This window comes from Piliocolobus tephrosceles, chromosome 4, assembly GCF_002776525.5.
Source record: "Piliocolobus tephrosceles isolate RC106 chromosome 4, ASM277652v3, whole genome shotgun sequence".
Lineage (NCBI taxonomy): Eukaryota > Metazoa > Chordata > Mammalia > Primates > Cercopithecidae > Piliocolobus > Piliocolobus tephrosceles.
Genome location: NC_045437.1, coordinates 107916180 through 107934778, shown reverse-complemented (window position 1 = coordinate 107934778; position 18599 = coordinate 107916180). Strand labels below are relative to the sequence as shown.

Below are 18599 nucleotides of genomic sequence, written 5' to 3'. Positions count from 1 at the left end.
AGAGAACTTACCTAACAATACGCTTTACTGTTGACAAAGAGAGCCTAAGTAAGACATTTTAGCTTTGATTGTTCCTCAACATAGTTTAATTCTGTGATCTTTTACAGTAATCAAAAGGCTAGATAACAGAGCGAGAATCTTAGCAATGTATAGACAGAGGGTCTCTGACAGGATGGGCTTAACTTACGATTTTTCGACTTTTATGATGGTGGAAAAGTGATACCATTCAGTAGAAACTATACTTCAAATTTTGACCTTTTCCTGAGCTAGCAATACGTGGTAGGATACTCTCTCTGATGCTGGGCAGCAGCCATCAGCCACAGCTCCCAGTTAACCACAGGAGGGTAAACAACCGGAACTCTAGAGTGTTCTGTGTTGCCAGTGTTTTTTGAACATTGTGTTTTGTGTTTCATATCTCACCATGTCTACAAAATCCCATCTGTATGCAGTATTTAACAGTTATTATAAAATAGGCTTTATGTTAGATGATTTTGCCCGAATGTAGGTTAATATTAAGTGTTTCGAGCATGTTTCAGGTAGGCTAGGCTAAGCTACGATGCTTGTTAGCATAGGTGTAGTAAATGAATTTTCAATTTCTGGCATTTTCAACTAAAGTGTGCTTATTGAGACATAACACGTTCATAAATCAAGAAGTTTCTGTATAACTAATTAATATTTGTCCTCCAAAATTTACTGCAACACGTAATTCTGAACTGAAAAATAAAAAACCCAAACTTCAAATTTCTTAAGTTTTTCAATGCAGGCTACCATCTCACAGAGGTATGCAACTGGCAGTTTATTTTTTTCCCACTTCTCAAATTAAAGAGAATTTCTTGAGTTTCATGATGGTGAAGCTTACTCATAAAGACAATGTGTGTAGCTAAGTCAGCTATTTGAGGCATCTAGGGTTAATGTTACTCTGAAAACAGACGTGCTGCTGGGACAGTCCCTGCAGCAGCATCAGGCACTTCCTCTACTATACAGCAGTTTATAAAACACCAGGTAAACAATTTTAAGTAGATCATCTCTTTACTCAGAGGTTTACATGGTTCCACTGTCATGCATCATACAATTAATAACAGGCAGGTTTTGGACCTTACAAAAATCGACATCACTGTCCTTTCATTTCCACCTACATATAATAGATCTTCAGATGAATACTGAAAAACTTGATCAAAAATGGACGTTTATGTATACATTATTCAGTGCTCAAATACTTCAAAACATTTTTAACAGTGACAAATTACCAAATTTTCATCAGAAGTTTGCCTATTTTACACATCTATATTCAATGAGCCTTCAACAGTAGTAGCAAATTGGGGGGAGAGTGGGCAGTGACCACTACATCTTCCTACTAAATACCAACATCCAGAATCCTGCTCTGAATCCTTCCGTGGCTTGAAAAAAATAAAAAGGCTATTAGCAAAACTATATCGAGCAAAAAGAGAATGGAAAATGAAATTGCAAAGTAGTAGTAAGTACAGAAGCTGCAACTTGTGAACCGTTGAAATTACATCTTCAGATTCCCTATATTAAAGAGCCTGGATCTAAAATAAGTGTTGAAAACAAATCTCCTTACCTATGGATAACAGAGAGAAAAGATGAAAAAAAGGAAGGGAAAGAAAACTGTGATTTTCAATGGATACAAATACGAAAGCATATGGAATCATTCAGAAGGCCAAACTGCTACCTGTTTGGATCCTCAGAGGAGGGATAGGGGACATACCTGCAATCCTAGGGAGATGGTCTGTTGCATATATAATTTAAATAAATCATTCCAGCCCATGAAAGAAGAGAAGCAGCAGCATTCTCACTAATTACCACTGCCTGGATCCCATATGCTGCTTTCTCTTTAAAGCTACACTAGTTCATTATTCTGCCTTCAACTCTCTTAAATGATTCATTTCTCCCTTCACTCCTGAGCAGACTCTGCAGGGAAGCTAGTATTTAAGTTTAATTTCTAGTGTCACTTGCTTTGGAGAGCTTGACGAGGGGAAGGAGGAAGAATCTAATTTAATAATTCTGTCTTGATTTGGAGGAGCACCCTCCGGCCCACACCTCAAAAAATAACTAGACAAACTGGACCCTCTGGCAAGCTATAATCGTGAGCAAAGACATCAATTGGGAAAGCAGGGCCCACGTGCGGTGGGAGCTGTTGCCCAAGGGAAGCGGCAGTCTGCGAGAAGGAGGGAGGGCTCACAGCTGCACCGGCCTAGGCGCTGTGGTGGGGTGGGAAGCACTCGAGCCGCACCTGAATGAAGGTTAGCTCTCTCCCAGACACAAAACTAGGCGGGGAGAAATCGAAGGGCACGGAGGCAGGCTCCCGCACTCTCAGAGCCGTCACTGCGAAAGGGACAACCCCGAGTGCGCGCCGCAGGCTTCCCCAGCTGGAGCCCGCGCCTTACCGTCCCAGCTCCGACTCCACCTCGAAGAAATCGCTCAGCGCATCCCTGTTGGAGCCGTCGATCCAGTAATCCGGGACGACGCTCGCGGTCCCCGGGGCCGCACTGGCGGTGACCGAAGAGCAGGACGAGGCGGAGCAGGAGGGCACCGTGACTTTGAGCATCTTCGCAGCGGGACTCCGGAAGCCGCCGCCGCCGCAGCTGCTGCCTGAGCGAGAAGCCGGCCGCCAGCCGCCGCCTGCGAACGCAGGAGCGAGAGAGAGGCGGCGTCCTTCGCGCGCGCACACGCCCACCGCCGCCGCCCGCGCTCTCAGGGACGGTGGGGGGGGGAAGGGGGCGAGTAGCGTCGTGAGGGCGCGAGGGGGAACCCGGAGTCGCCGCCCGCCGGAGGGAGACGAGCGGCACCACAGAGGAGAGAGGCTCCCTCCCCCTAGCTAATTTCCTCCTCACCCGCCCTCCTCCCGCGCCAAGCCTTTCCCGCCGCCCTCCCTCTTTCCTTTCTCCCTCCCAGGCTGTGGCTGCCGCGGTGCCGGCTAGGGCGGCTCCGGATGCTGGAGCTTGGGGAAGGCACAAGGACCCGCGCATCATCCCACGCGCCCTGCCGCGGGGGCCGAAGCTGGAGGGAGACCGTGCGCAGCGGGACGCTGGCTATGGGATGGCGGGCGCCCGGCGCATCCTGGGAGCACCTGGGTCCGGGCGGCCCCGCGGATAGCGAGAGAGGGACCTAGGTGGTGGTGGCGCAACTCATCCCTCCTTGAGCGCGTCTCCGTGGCGAGTCCCTCCCACCTAGCACCAGCTAACCAGCCATCCCTCTGTCAAAGCTTATATTGGTGGCCGGGGAGGGAGTCCTGTGGCCGCTGATCCCTCAGGGCTCCTTTGCCTGGACCCAGTGAGAGCTGGAGGTAAAGGAAGCGCCCAGGTCCACACTGACCTGACTCACCTTTGACTGAAGTCTTCAGTTGGAATAGATGCGGTTGTCGCTGCTGGTGGCACTGCCTCCTGTGGCACTTCTGGAGCTCCTGAAAGAGCAGATACTTGGCTGTGTCGAGTTCGATCTCAGCATCTGAAGGCCAGTAACAGAAGTGGCTCAGAATTACAGTTCCGGAAGGGCCTTGTGGAAGCCAACTAGTAAACTCTCTGCCTTAAGGCAGGATCTGTCCTCATTCATGACAGAGAAGACTGCTACATGTAAAGCTCTTTTTCTGTTCCCAAGAGATGTATCCCATCAAAAGTATTCTTACTTCCTGTCCATCAACTGTCATGGCTTTTCTTCTCAGTATTAAATATACATCACTTAAACTAGCCTTGAACGTTTTTCTTTTCAGATTTCAGCAAAGACGAACAACAATTAGTCATATTCTGATACATATACATGACAGTTATATCACAACTCATTTCTGGCTAAATAGCTCCAGGCCCTTTCACCTTACTTCACAGGTGTTACTTTTAGCCTTTTTTTTTTTCCTGACTTTCCTCCAACGTGCACTAAACTCTTCCTAGTAAGTCTCCATTCCTGATAGCACCAACCATTAACATGGTCCAATATTTTAATCTAATTTATGGATTTATTAATCTTAAAAGCCTGCCTGCTATACTGGTGAACAAACAACCAAAAATATCCAATCAAGTAATTACAGGAATGTGATTCCTAGCTGATTGGAAATTGAAAATAAATACAGTCATGCGTCTCTTAACCACGGTGAGAAGTTGAAGAGATGCATCCCTAGGTGATGCAGTTGTGAGAACATCATAGGGTGTACTTGTACACATCCAGATAGTATAGCTTACTACACAGCTACACTGGATGGAATGGTCAATTGTTCCTATACTGCAAACCTGTACAGCATTTTACTGTACTGAATACTATAGGCCCACGGTCCCCAACCTTTTTGGCACCAGGGACCAGTTTCTTGGAAGATACTTTTTTCACGGACAGGGGGTGGGGAAGATGGTTTTGTGATGATTCAAGTGCATTGCATTTATTGTGCACTTTATTTCTGTTATTATTATATTGTAATTCATAGTGAAATAATTATACAACTCACCATAATGTAGAATCAGTGGAAGTCCTGAGCTTGTTTTCCTATAACTAGATGGTCCCATCTGGGGGTAATGGGAGACAGTGATAGATCATCAGGCAGTAGATTCTTATAAGGAGTGCGCAACCTAGATCCCTTGCATGTGCAGTTCACAGTAGGGTTATATGCTCCTATGGGAATCTAATGCTACCACTGATCTGACAGGAGGCAGAGTTCACGCAGTAATGTGGGAGATGGAGAGCCCCTGTAAATACAAATGCAGCTTTCCTTGCTTGCCTGCAGCTTACCTCCTGCTATGTGGCCCAGTTCCTAACTGGGAACTCCTGCTGTATGCAATTGTAACACAATGATAAGTATTTGTGTATTTAAACATAACTAAACATAAGAAAGGTACAATAAAAATATGGTATAAAAGGTAAAAAATGGTACACCTGTATAGGGCACTTACCATGAATGCAGCTTGCAGGACTAAAAGTTCCTCTGTGTGAGTGAGTGAGTGGTGAGTGGATATGAAGGCCTGGGACATTACACTACTGTAGACTTTATACATATTGTATGCTTAGACTACACTAAATTTATTTAGAATAGTTTCTTCAATGGTAAATTAACCTTAGTTTACTGCAATTTTACTTTATAAACTTTTAATGTTTTAAAACTTTTTGACTATTGCATAGCAATGCTTAGCTGAAACACAAATACAAGATGTTTTATACAAAATATATTGTAAAGCTGTACAAAAATATTTTCTACCTATCTTTATTCTATAAGCTTTCTTCTTTTAAAAACAACTTTTAACTTTTTGAACTTTGTTAAAAGCTAAGACATACACACACACTAGCCTAGGCCTACACAGAAACAGGGTCATCTATATCATGTCTTCCACCTCCACATCTTGTCCCACTGGAAGCTGAAAGGTCTTCAGGGGCAATGACATGCATGGAGCTGTCATCTTCTATGATGACAATGCCTTATTTGGAATACCTCCTGAAGGACCTGCCTGAGGCTGTTTTATGGTTAACTTTTTTTATAGCTAGAGGAGAAAACTCTAAAATAACAATAAAATGTATAGTATAGTAAATACTATACTAGTATTTACTAGTAACATAGTATAAACTAGTAACATTCATTACCATTATAAAGTATAATGTACTATACATAATTGTATACACTATACTTTTATATGACTGGCAGCACAGTAGGTTTGTTTATAGTGGCATCACCATAAACACATGGGTAATGTATTACACTATAAGATTAGGCTATGATGTCACTAGGTGACAGAAATTTTTTAGCTCTATTAGTCTTACGGGACCACCTTTACACATGCAGCCCATTGTTGACCAAAATGTTGTGCGACACATGACTGTACAAAAACTATTCCTCATGATCATTTTATAATGATGAGCACAAACTCAGTGTACAAATGCTCTAACAAATAACAAGTATATGCAAAATTCATACAAATTAACTTACATACTAGCTTGTTTGGTGAAAGAGTGAAAATGCCCACATGACGTTACTTTTCAAAGAATAGATTCACTAATCGTGTTGAAAAATCAAGTTCACAAGCAAAGCAAGACAATAAAGCTGTGTAAATTCTAGCTTTGATTCAATAAGTTTCCCTTGGCTTGCACTGACCAGTGGAGAAATGGGCATGAAATAGTTGCTAGCCCATTTTTATTCTCATTTCTTTGAGGCAAGTCCAGCAGCAGCAGCACTGCATGTAAATGCTTGTCTGTTGCCAGCAATTCTTTTACAGCATAAGCCCAAAGCAAGCATGTTACATTAAAGGAGATGGCAAGCTTTTCTCCTGCTATTTCAGGTAATAATGGTGCAAGAAATCCATTTCATGGTACAGAGGTGATTATAGAATTCGTATTTATATTCAGCATAAGTTTAGTCATTTTACATCTATGCTTTTCATAATTGACTTTTGTAAATATGCTATTATTTGCAGTTTAAAAACAGGATATTTTGTATAATCCATGTAGCTTACTTTTATTTAAGACATAGATAAAAATTAATATATATTAAAATAGATGAAAGAGGAATTAAATATACAAAATGTAGCATTACTTCTTATCAAAACTCAGCTGAAAAGGAAGAGGGTTATTATCCCACAAAAAGAAGGAGAGAAATGACGTCAACTGAATCTTGAAAGTATGAACAAACAGTAACAGACTTAGAGGAGTTAATAAACCTGAAACCTAGATTTGCAATGGGAAAAGCCAATAAGAAGAAATCTAATCCCTACTATAAAATCAAGACATGTTCAGAAGTTAGAATATCAGATAGTTCTCAAGGTAAGGTATAGACAGAGAATAAAACATTGGTTAAAAAATTTTATAAAAATTATTAGGCCCCTTCATCCAAATTAGAAAGGAAAAAGTCAAATCGTCCTTGCTTGCAGATGTAGTGATCTTATATTTAGAAAAGCCTAAAGACTCCACCAAAAAAAAAAAAAAACTATTAGAATTGATCAACCCAGTAAAGTTGCAGGATACAAAATCAACTTGTGAAAACAGTAGCATTTCTGAAATAGAAAATGAAAAAGTAATCCCATTTACAATAGCTACAAATGAAACAAAATATCTAGGGATAAACTTAACCAAAGAAGTGAAAGATGTCTACAGTGAAAATCATAAAACATTGATGAAAGAAATGGAATAGGACACAAAAAAATGAAAATATATTTTATGTTTATGGATTGAAAGAAACAATATTTTTAAAATGCCCACACTACCCAAAGTAATCTACACATCCAATGCAATGTCTATCAAAATGCCAATGACATTCTTCACAGAAATAGGAAAAATAATGCTAAAATTTATGTAAAACCACAAAAGAAGCCAAATACACAAAACAATCCTGAGGGGAGGTGGCGGCAGGGTGGGGCGGGGGGGTGGGGTGGGTGCCGAAACCTGGAGGTATCATATTACCTGGTTTCAAAGTATAATACAAAGGTACAGTAACCAAAAGAGCATGATACTGGCATCAAAACAGATATATAGACCAGTAGGACAGAATAAAGCACCCAAAAATAAATTGATACATTTACAGTCAAATCATTTTTGAGAAAGGCATCAAGAACATACAATGGTGAAAGGACAGTCTCTTCAATAAATGGTGCCTGGAAAACTGGATGACCATTTGCAGAAGACTGAATCTAGACCCTCTCTCTCATGATACAAAAATCAAGTCAAAGTGGATTGAATACTTCAATCTAATACCTGAAACTATGAAAATACTAGAAGAGAACATTGGGGAAACACTCCAGTTCATTAGTCTGGGAAAGATTTCTTGAGTAAGGTCTCAAAAGCACAGGCAACCAAAGCAAAAATGGACAAAGTGAATCACATCAAGCTAAAGTTTCTGCACAGCAAAGGAAACAATCAAAAAAAGTGAAGAGACAACCCACAGAATGGGAGAAAATATTTGCAAACTATCCATTTGACAAGGGTTTAATAACTAGAATGTATAAGAAGCTCAAACAACACTCTATAGGAAAAAAATCAGATTTAAAAATGGGCAAAAGATCTCAGTAGACATTTCTCAAAAGAAGACATACAAATAGCCAACAACTATATACAGAAATTACTATTCATCAGAGAAATGCAAATCAAAACAAGGAAATATCTCACCCCTGAGATATTTGATAATATCTCAGGCAATAATGAATGTTGGTAAGAATGTGGGGAAAAGGGAAGCCTCGTACACTGTTGATGGGAACATAAATTAGTACAGTCACTGTGAAGAATGGAGGTTCCTCAAAATAATAAATAAACTAAAAATACAACTAACATGTGTTCCCACAATCCCACTGCTAGGTATATATCCAAAAGAAAGGAAATCAGTATATCAGAGAGACATCTGCACTTTCATGTTTATCGCAGCCATGATAAGGAACCAACCGAAGTATCCATCAGTGGATGAACGGATAAAGAAAATGTAGTATGTATACACAAGGAAATATTATTCAGCCATAAAAAGAATGAAATCTTGTCATTTGCAACAACACAGATGAAACTGGAGGACATTAAGTGAAATAATCCAGGCACAGAAAGACAAATATTGCATGTTCTCACTCATATATGGAAGCTAAGAAAAATATTGAACTCTTAGAGAGTAGAATGATGACTATCAGAGGACAGGAAGGGTAGTAGGAAGCAGGGGATAGTTAATGGGTACAAAAATACAGTTAGATAGAGGGAATAAGATCTGATATTCAGTAGCACAATAGGGCAACTATAGTTAACAGTAATTTATTACATATTTCAATATAACGAAAAGTGGAGTTGGAATGTTTCTAACAACAAGGAAGTGATAAATGCTTGAAGGGATGGATAGTCCAGTTACCCTGATTTGATCATTACACACTGTGTGCTTGTATAAAAATATCACGTGTCCCATAAATAAGTGCAACTATTATGTATTCATAAAACATTCTTTTTTTTAATTAAAGTTTTTAGGCTTCCTGGATTATCTCTTCTAATAACTCACAGCCAAAAAACACTCCTACCAAACCCTAGAAGAAGATAATATATTTAATTTTGTAAATGTTGAACAAGGAACGAAATATGTTTTAGATCAGAAGATACAGCTGAGGCCATATTGAAAACAGAGATTAAGTGAAACTGCACAATAAGTAGAGAGACCCCTGAGGCCACAAGCTCACAGAATGTTGAGAAATTGGTTTATGTCTATTTTACCCCTAGCCATACAGCAATTGGTGGATTCTTCACTGAACAAAATAATAACCCAATGAGGGTTAAGATTGCTATGATTACGGACACTGGGGTACCCCCAACAAAATATCCTCATTTCTGTAAATCACCTTAGAGTGAAACCTACCATTAAACAGGCTCAGTGACCCAGGGTTTTTAATGAGATACTTAGTGTTTCATTCACATATGAAAGGGCAAGATTCCATTCTGTTAATGGCAGAGAAGCTGGTATTACTAAGCCTCCTGCATATAAACATTTCAATCTCTGGACTAAATATAAACACAGTTACTTAAATGTGCAGAATAACAGCCAAAATCAGAAAACTGGGAGTGATGTAACCCATAAAAGAAAGAAACTCTTCTGAATGAGCTGTACATTTATTTGGCATTTCCTGTAGGGGCCTCTAAGGGCACTCTGTAGGCAGCACAGGACCGCCACAACTCAAACAGAAAATGTTGGTCTTACTAGCCTGAGGTATCAGAAAATAGAATTCAAGGCTGACAGAGAAGTTGGAAATTGAGAAGGAAATTCCAGAAAGAAGGGACCATAGTGGAAGAATAAAAAAATCCATATGTAAACTGTCATCAAATACTAGGCTAACCTCTGAACTACAGCTGTGTAGAGGAGACTCTAAGGAACCCAGCAGAAAGCAATAAGCAATAACTGGAATGTAAAAAGGGATGAGAAGAAATTTTAGCTATTGCCCCTTATAGGGGGACAAGGTTTGGACTATAAGTCCCACCAAGTTAAATGTGTGCTAGAGGAAAAGCCCAAAAACAGACAAACCAAAAAAAACCTCTTAAAGTAAAAGAAAACAGACTTCAGAATCACAGCAATGAATCATTGGCAATGTCCAGTATGCAATAAAAAAATTACTGTACCTGTGAAGTGACAGGAAAATGAGAACAATGGTTTTTTAAAAAGATTAATCAATAGAAACCAACTCCAGGATGATTCATACATTGATATTCACATAAAAAGGATTTAAAATCGCTATTATAAATGTTTAAATAATTAAACGAAAGAATAATTGTAATGAAATGGGGTATAAACAAAAAAAGATGATTGTAAACAAATGGGGGATCTTACCAGAGAAATGAAAACTATTAAAAAGGACCAACTGAAAACTTGAGAACTAATAAAGCAAACTATTTACATTACCAAAAAAAAAAATTAACAGTTTTAAAGCAAAGTGCAGTTTGCAGAAGAAAGGGTGAGTAAACTCGAGGATAGATATGGTATCCAACCTCCACAGTAGCCCCCAGTAATCTTCACCTCCTGGTATTCATGTCTTTCTGAATTCCACTTCCACACTGAATTACGGTGGACCCATGTGACAAATAGAATATGGTGAAAGTGAAGGTGTGTGATTTCCCAGATCATAAAAACACAGCAGATTCTGTCTTCATCTCTCAGATTATTCTTTCTGAGGGAAGACAGCTTCCATGACATTAAGGACACTCAGGCAACCCCACGGATGAGCTAATGTGAAGAGGAACCAACCTTCTAGTCACGAGTGAGCCACCATGGAAATAGATTCTCCAGCCTCAATCAAGCCTTCAGTGACTGTAACCCAGTCATCATCTGACTGCTACTGCATGAGAGACATAAGCTGAAACTACCCAAGTGAACAATTCAAAATTCCAAATGATTCAGAATTCTGTATTTATAGAAATTATGAAATAAATGATTTTTGCTGTTTTAAATCACTAAGTTTAGCAATAATTTGTTATGTAGAAGTAAAGAAGTAATAAAAATATAATTATAGAAGTTATCCAATCTAGAGAACAAAAAGAAAAAAAAAATTAAGTCTCAGTGAATTGTAGGACACTGTCAAGATACCTGACATGCAACCAGAGTCTTAGGAAGAAAGGAAAAATAGTCTAGGGCAGAAAAACAGCTAAAATTTCCTCAAATTTAAGTAAACAACTTCAACTTATTGATCCAAGAGTCTCAGCAACCCAGACTAAATAAATGAAAATAAAACTACATATAAGTCCATCTAAATCAAATGTTTGAAAACAGAAGATTTCTTTTTAAGTTTTGAAAGCATCCTCCTGCACTGAATGAGAGACAGAGAGGAAGAGATTACACATTTTAGGGAAGTAATGATACAAACCGCAGATGACTCCTCATCAAAAATAATGTAGACCAAAAAATAACAAAATGATATCTGTAAAGTTATTTAACTTTGAAGATGTTTAACCACCAAAAGAAAAAATATATATATAAATACAGAATTCCATGCCTAACAAAAATATCCTTCATAAATGAAAGTCAAGTCGAAACATCTTCAGGTAAACTATGAAAGAATTCACAGGTGGGAAATCTGCACCGTAAGACATTCTAAAGGGATTTTTAGGAAGGAGCTGAAAAGAAATAGAGCAAATGGAAACTCAGATATATGGAAAAGAATGCAGTGCAGCAAAATGGGAAATATGTGTAAATATAAAAGAAATATTTCTTAGTCATTTAAAACTTTATTTATAAAACAACCAACAATTTAAAGGAAAAATTATACATGAAATTTTGTGCTTTAAAAATATATGTTGAGGTATAATGTAACACAAAATACTACAAATAATTCCTTCTATGTGGAATTCAAGGAAAGGTAAAACTGAAGTGACAGAATGCAGATCAGTGGTTCTCCAGGGCTAAAGTGAGAGGCAATCGAATGCAAAAGGCTCTAAGGGATTTGGGGAGTGATGGAAAGGTTTTATATCACGGTTATGGTAGTGATTACAGGATTTTATTCATTTGTCAAAACTCTTTGAATTATACTTTTTAAATTGATAAATTTTGTTGTACATAAATCACATCTTTATAATAAAGACAATTAAAATTAAAGGCACAGCCAATGTTCTAATTTAGGTAAAATTAGAAGTCGATTAATATTGGAAAGAAAGAAGTTAACTTGTTGCCATGTACAGATGACTTGACTGTTATATGGAAAATTCTAAAAGTTGACTTAGACTACTAAAATAGATCAGTGAATTTGTCAAGGTCACAGCACACAAGGTCAATATAAAACAATCACAATAAAAAACAAATACTAATAGGAAATGATAGGAAAATTCAACAATACTATTTCATTTACAATAGAATAAAAAGCATAAAATATGTAGGAGTCAATTCAACAGAAGATGTCCAAATCAGCTACAGTTAAAATTATCAAATATTGCTAAGAGAAATTTTTGCAAATCAAAACTACAGTGAGAAATAATCTTATACCAGTCAGAATGACAATTATTAAAAAGTCAAAAAATAACAGATGCTGGCGAAGCCACAGAGAAAAGGGAACACTTATACATTGCTACTGGAAATGCAAATTAGTTCAGCCACTGTAGAAAGCAGTTTAGAGATTTCTCAAAGAACTTAGAACTACCATTTGGCCCTGCAGTCCCATTACTGGGTATATACTCAAAGGAAAATAAATCTTTCTGCCAAAAAGACACTTGCACTTGTATGTTAATTGCAGCACTATTCATGATAGCAAAGACAGAATCAACCGAGGTACTCATCAATGGTGAACTGGATAAAGAAAATATGGTACATATACACCTTGGAATACTACACAGCCATAAAAAATAAGAAAATAATGTCCTTTGCAGCAACATGGATGTAGTTGGAGGCCATTCACTATCCTAAGTGAATTAACACAGAAACAGAAAACCAAATATCACATGTTCTCACTTATAAGTGGGAGCTAAACACTGAGTAAACATGGGCATAAAGGTGGGAACAACAGACACTGGGAACTACTGGAAGAGGGAAGGAGGAAGAGGTGGATGGGATGAAAAACTGCCTATTGGTAGTTTTACGCTCACTACCTGCATGATGGTGTCACACATGCCTCAAACCTCAGCATCACTCAGTATACCCATGTAACAAACCTTCACATGTACCCTCTGAATGCAAAATAAAAGTTGAACAAAATCTAAGTGGAGAGATATATCATGCTCATTGACTGGATGACTCAATATTATTAACATGCCAATTCTCTCCCTAACTGGTATGCAGACTAATCTTAACAGACTTTGTTTGCAGAAATTGAAAAATGTATGCTAACGTGTGTAAAGAAATATAAAACATCTGGGATACCAAAACAATCCTGAGAAGAATAAAGATGGAGAACTCTATCTGACCTTAAAACTTACTATAAAGAGACGGAAATAAAGACATTGTGATATTAGTGTAACAAAAAAAAAGAGGTCAATGGTAAAGAATAGAGAATAGAGTACAGAAATAGAATCATATACATGTGGTCAATTAAATTTTGAAAAAAGTATCAAAGCAATTAAATAACCAAAGGTAAGTTTTTACAGTAAGTGGTACTGAAATAATTAAATAAACACATAGTAACAAATGAACCACAAATTTTTTCTTATACCACAAAGATTAACTTAATTTAAAATAAATTTTTTGTACAGAAGCTAAAACTATCATAGCATTTCTAAAAAAGACATTAAAGAATATCTCCAAGAACTTACAGTATATAAAAATATCTTAGACAAGACACAATGAGCTCTAAATATAAAAGAAAAAGATTTTAAAATTGCAGTTTGTCAAATTTAGAAACTTCTGCACGTAAGAGACACAATTTCAAAAGTAAAAACAGAAGCCACGAGCTGAGAGTAAGCTTTCTGAATATGAATATTTGAAAAATAATATACATCCAGAATATACAAACCCTTAGAAATCAATAAGAAGAAAACTAAAAATATGATTAAAAGACTTCTAGTGTCTCCTCAGGATACAGGCAACTGGAAAGAACAATGTTTTCCACCCTTACAAAAACAACAAAAAATGCAAGGTCAAGATTTCCTTGAAAACTTCAGAGAAGTGAGGTCACAGGAAAACCAACTAGTCTAAAATCTAAGGAGAAAAAGATGCCTATGAGGAAAGATGGCACTTGCTAACCCGGAACAAACACAGCCAGACACCAGTTAGAATTTGGTTAGAAGAGTTAATAAATTGGGGGTGTATTAGTGTATTTTCATACTGCTATGAATAACTGCCTGAGACTGGGTAATTTATAAAGGAAAGAGGTTTAATTGACTCACAGTTCAGCGTGGCTGGGGAGGCCTCAGGAAATTTACAATCAGGGTGGAAGGCAAAGATGAAGCAAGGTACCTCCTTCACAAGGCAGCAGGAAGGAGAAGTGCTGAGTGAAGGTGGCAGAGCCCCTTTAAAAATCATCAGATCTTGTGAGAACTCACTCACTATCACAAGAACAGCATGGGGGAACTGGCCCCATGATTCAATTAAGTAACGCTGTTCTTGTAATAGTGAGTCCCCTTGATATGAGGACTATAATTCAAGATGAGATTTGGGTAGGGACACAAAGATGAACCATATCAGGGAGTGTTGAGTGTGGGTTCACAGGAGGATGCAGAGCCCCTGGGAGCCACATATTCCCACATATAAGGGGAGTTCACATCTTCTTGCAGTCTTTTCTGGATGGACACTACGGGGCATACAAAAAAAGATGGGTGAGAGTCCTGAGAAAGCATGCCTCATGGTGCAGACCTGGAGGAGGAGAATGGTAGCTACTATGAGGGGGTACAAAACCAGCCAAGACCCTCTCTCTTATCTCCCCTGATAAATAGAAGCCTTCATCTACAAGTGGTTTTGGCAACAAGCATTGTCACCTTTAGGCACTGGGACAAAGGCAGTGCAGCTGGGGGAAGGGAACAGGGAAAAATCCCCTTTTACTGGAGGGAGAGGCAGGCATAAGTGCTGAAAACAGAACTACAGATGGTGAAAAAGCAAGAGTTCTGAGAAGGTCGCATTCCCAAGACCCAAGTATATAGGACCCGCTAAGACTGAAGTTTAATCAAAACAACAGAGACTGTCCCCTCTGCTCCCTAGTACCAAGCTAATAAGCATCAGATAACGAGTAACAGTGGGGTGCTGCTAGGAAGTTGTAAGAACAGGGAGACAGAACCTCTCAGCAGCATAATGCAAATAGCAGAATTAAAACTAAGTGTGGAGCAGATAGAGGAACCTGCTTAGGAAAACCAGGCCCCACCCAAAAGTAAAGATATTGTGAGAGAAATCTGAAGCAAGTGGTACATCGAGGATAAGCATAGCATGAACGAACTGTAAATCCAAACAATATCCTCAGTGGATTAACCCAAACCTCCACACAAAATGCCTAGCATAAGGGAAGGCATGCTTACTTACAGCCATGAAAACTACCGATTTCCACTTTCCAACACAAGATGCACACATTAAACACAAAATTATGAGCAAACAAAATGGCAAGAGATAAATAACATACTGGTAAGAAACAAAGCTGTCAACTGAACTGGACTCAGATATGACAGAGATGTTAGAATTTTCTGACAGCAATTTAAAAATAACTATGACTATGATGTTAACAACTGTAATGGAAAAAGTGAAAACATGAATTTTCAGTGGAAAATTTCAACAGGGAGATGAGAACTAAAAGAATCAAATGAAATTTCAAAGAACAAAACCCTCTACAGTAACATAAATGAAGAGTGCCTTCAACATACTCACTCGCAAATGTGGCACTGCCTAGGAAAGATTCAGTGAAGTTAAAGGTAGGTCAATTGAAAACACCCTAATCGAAACACAGAGCACCCAAGACCAATGGAAAAATCTTAAAATTTCCATGCAGGCTCACATATGCCTACGTGGAATTCCAAAGAAAGAATAGGATAGAAATTTTCTCCCATTCTGTAGATTGTCTGTTCACTCTGTTGACAGTTTATTTTGCTGTGCAGAGGCTCTTTAGTTTAACTAGATCCCATTTGTCAATTGTTGCTTTTGTTGCAATTGTGTTTGGTGTCTTCATCATGAAATCTTTGCAAGTGCCTAGGTTGTCTTCCAAGGTTTTTATAGTTTCGAGTTTTACATTTAAGTCTTTAATTCATCTTCAATTAATTTTTGTATATGATGTAATGAAGGAACTGGAGGCCATTATTCTTAGCAAACTAATGCAGGAACAGAAAACCAAATACCGTATATTCTCATTTATAAGTGGGAGCTAAATGATGGGAACTCATGGACACATAGAGAGAATCAACACACACTGGGGCCTACTTGAGGGTACAGGTTGGGAGAGAGGAGACTATCAGGAAAAACAACTAATGGGTACTAGGCTTAATAGCTGTGTGATGAAATAATCTCTACAACAAACCCCGATGACTCAAATTTACCTATGTAACAAACCTACAGATGTACCACTGAACTTAAAATTTAAAAAACAAAGAAAGAAAGGATAGGACAAAAAAATTTTTGAAGAAATAATGGCTATGAATTTTTCAAAATCAGTAACATACACCAAACCACAGATTCAAGAAATTTAGAAAACTGCAAGGAGGATAAACATCAAATGTGTGTGTATGTGTGTGTGTATACACACATACCATCTAGGCATATTATATTCAATCTACTGGAATCAAAAGACAAAGAGAAAATTTGAATGTAGTTGGAGAAAAAGCCATACCACACAAATATAAAAATGATAAATTCAAAAAAGAGAAAATATATTCAGTATGGGGAAAAAACTAAAACATAAGAAGGCAAAGTAATGAAATAAAAAACAAATACACCATAGAAATACTCAGCCCAAAGTTTGTTCCTTAAAAGGACCAATAAATTGATGAACTCCCAAATAAAGAGATTAATAGAGCAAAAGATACAAGTAACCATTATCAGGATTAAAGCAGGGGAAATCACAAGTTTGATAATTTGTAAAAATAATAAGAGAATATTATAAAATTTTGAATAAAATCTTTCTTAGAAAAACACCATTCACCAAAACTGAAGTAAAAAAATTAAAAACCACAAACCTTGGATAACTCTATACCTACTAAAGAAGTTGAATCTCTAATTGAAAACCTACACACACACACACACACACACAGAGAGAGAGAGAAAGAGAGAGAAAGAAAGAAAGAGAGAGCGAGAGAGAGAGAGAGAAGCTCCAGACCCAGATGGCTTCACCTGAAAATTCTACATTTTAAGAAGGAACATCAATCTTATATAAACTTCCAGAGATTTAAAAAAGAGAACAATTCTTAACTTGTCCTTAGAAGTCAGAATAAGCTGATTTACAACAAATAGGTTACAGCAGGGCACCTATAATCCCAGCACTTTGGGAGGCCAAGGAGGGTGGATCACCTGAAGTGAGGAGTTTGAGACCAGTCTGGCAAACCCCGTCTCTACTAAAAATACAAAAATTAGCCGGACATGGTGGTGCGCACCTGTAATCCCAGCTACTAGGGAGGCTGAGACAGGAGAATCGCTTGAACCCAGGAGGCAGAGGTTGCAGCGAGCCGAGATCGCACCACTGTACTCCAGCCTGAGTGACAGAGTGAGACTCCATCTCAAAAAAAAAAAAAAAAAAAAAAAATCAAGTAGGTTACAAGGAAGAAAAAGTTCAGGCAAATATTATTTATAAGCTAAAATTTTCTTAATTACGCAAAATATATAAATTATACTATATTATGACTCAATTGGGTTTATTCCAATAATTCAAGATTAACTTAACATTTCAAAATTAATCATGTATTTTACCTACATTAGCAAAAAGAGGAAGAACAAATTATATGATCTCAATAGAGGCAGAAAAAAATGATAAATGTCAAGTCCATTAATTATTGAAAACACAAAATACACCTTAAAAACAGGAATAGAGTCTGCAACAAAATTCACATTTAATGGAGAGATGCTGAAAAACTTCCCTCCGAAATCAGAAATTAATACAAACTTGCTCTTTGTGACTACTTTCACTTTTATTCAATATTGTACAGGAAGCCTTATCCAATGTAATAAGGCAAGATACAAAACAAAAACCTAACAGAAACAGTATTGAAAAGAAAACATCTGTCATTATTCACAGAAAATATAATTGCTTATGTTGAAAATCCAAAAAAAACTAAAATGAATTCCAAAAATTAAAGAGTTTATAGTTACTAAATGCAAAGTCAATACGCAAAATTCAATATAAAAATTGTATTTCTGTATATTAGTAATAGCTAGACAAGAAAAAAATTAAATCTACAGTGTTCAGGATAAACAAAATTAAACCATTAAATAGAAAAAATAAAGTTTAAAAATTATTAGCATATAACATAATAAAGCAGATGTATCAGTCCAGAATTGTGAGAGGTGGTAGAGAAGAAAAGTCCAAAACAGAAAACAAATAAAAGTAGGCTACAAATCCTGTCCCTTGTAGGTAGAGATATTCTGATTAAACGTGGGCATTGACAGAAAGTTACAGGGTTAAATATACATCTCAAAAATATAAGAATAAAAATGAGAAGAGTAGAAAGTGTATAGCTTTCCAACAACAAGGTGGAGGAAGAGGAAATAGGACAAATAAAGTTTGATAGACAAAAGGTAGAGGGGAAAAATAACCCAAATCATGAAATATTTCAAACGGCAGTATATGGGATGC

At 37.6% G+C, this 18599-nt stretch overlaps 1 protein-coding gene and 1 pseudogene across 2 annotated transcripts in view; one reads left to right on the top strand and one right to left on the bottom strand.

The window, feature by feature from the left end:
• CAMK4 (calcium/calmodulin dependent protein kinase IV) overlaps nt 1-2956 on the bottom strand; it is a 275261-nt gene extending 272305 nt beyond the window's left edge. The window contains exon 1 of one of the 2 annotated variants that reach the window (XM_023212267.2): nt 2406-2956. In XM_023212267.2, the coding sequence (XP_023068035.1) occupies nt 2406-2566 (161 nt within the window). In that variant the 5' untranslated portion in view covers nt 2567-2956. The remainder of the gene's footprint in view (nt 1-2405) is intronic. The other variant, XM_023212268.2, reaches the window with a different exon arrangement.
• LOC111542716 overlaps nt 2951-18599 on the top strand; it is a 69734-nt pseudogene continuing 54085 nt past the window's right edge.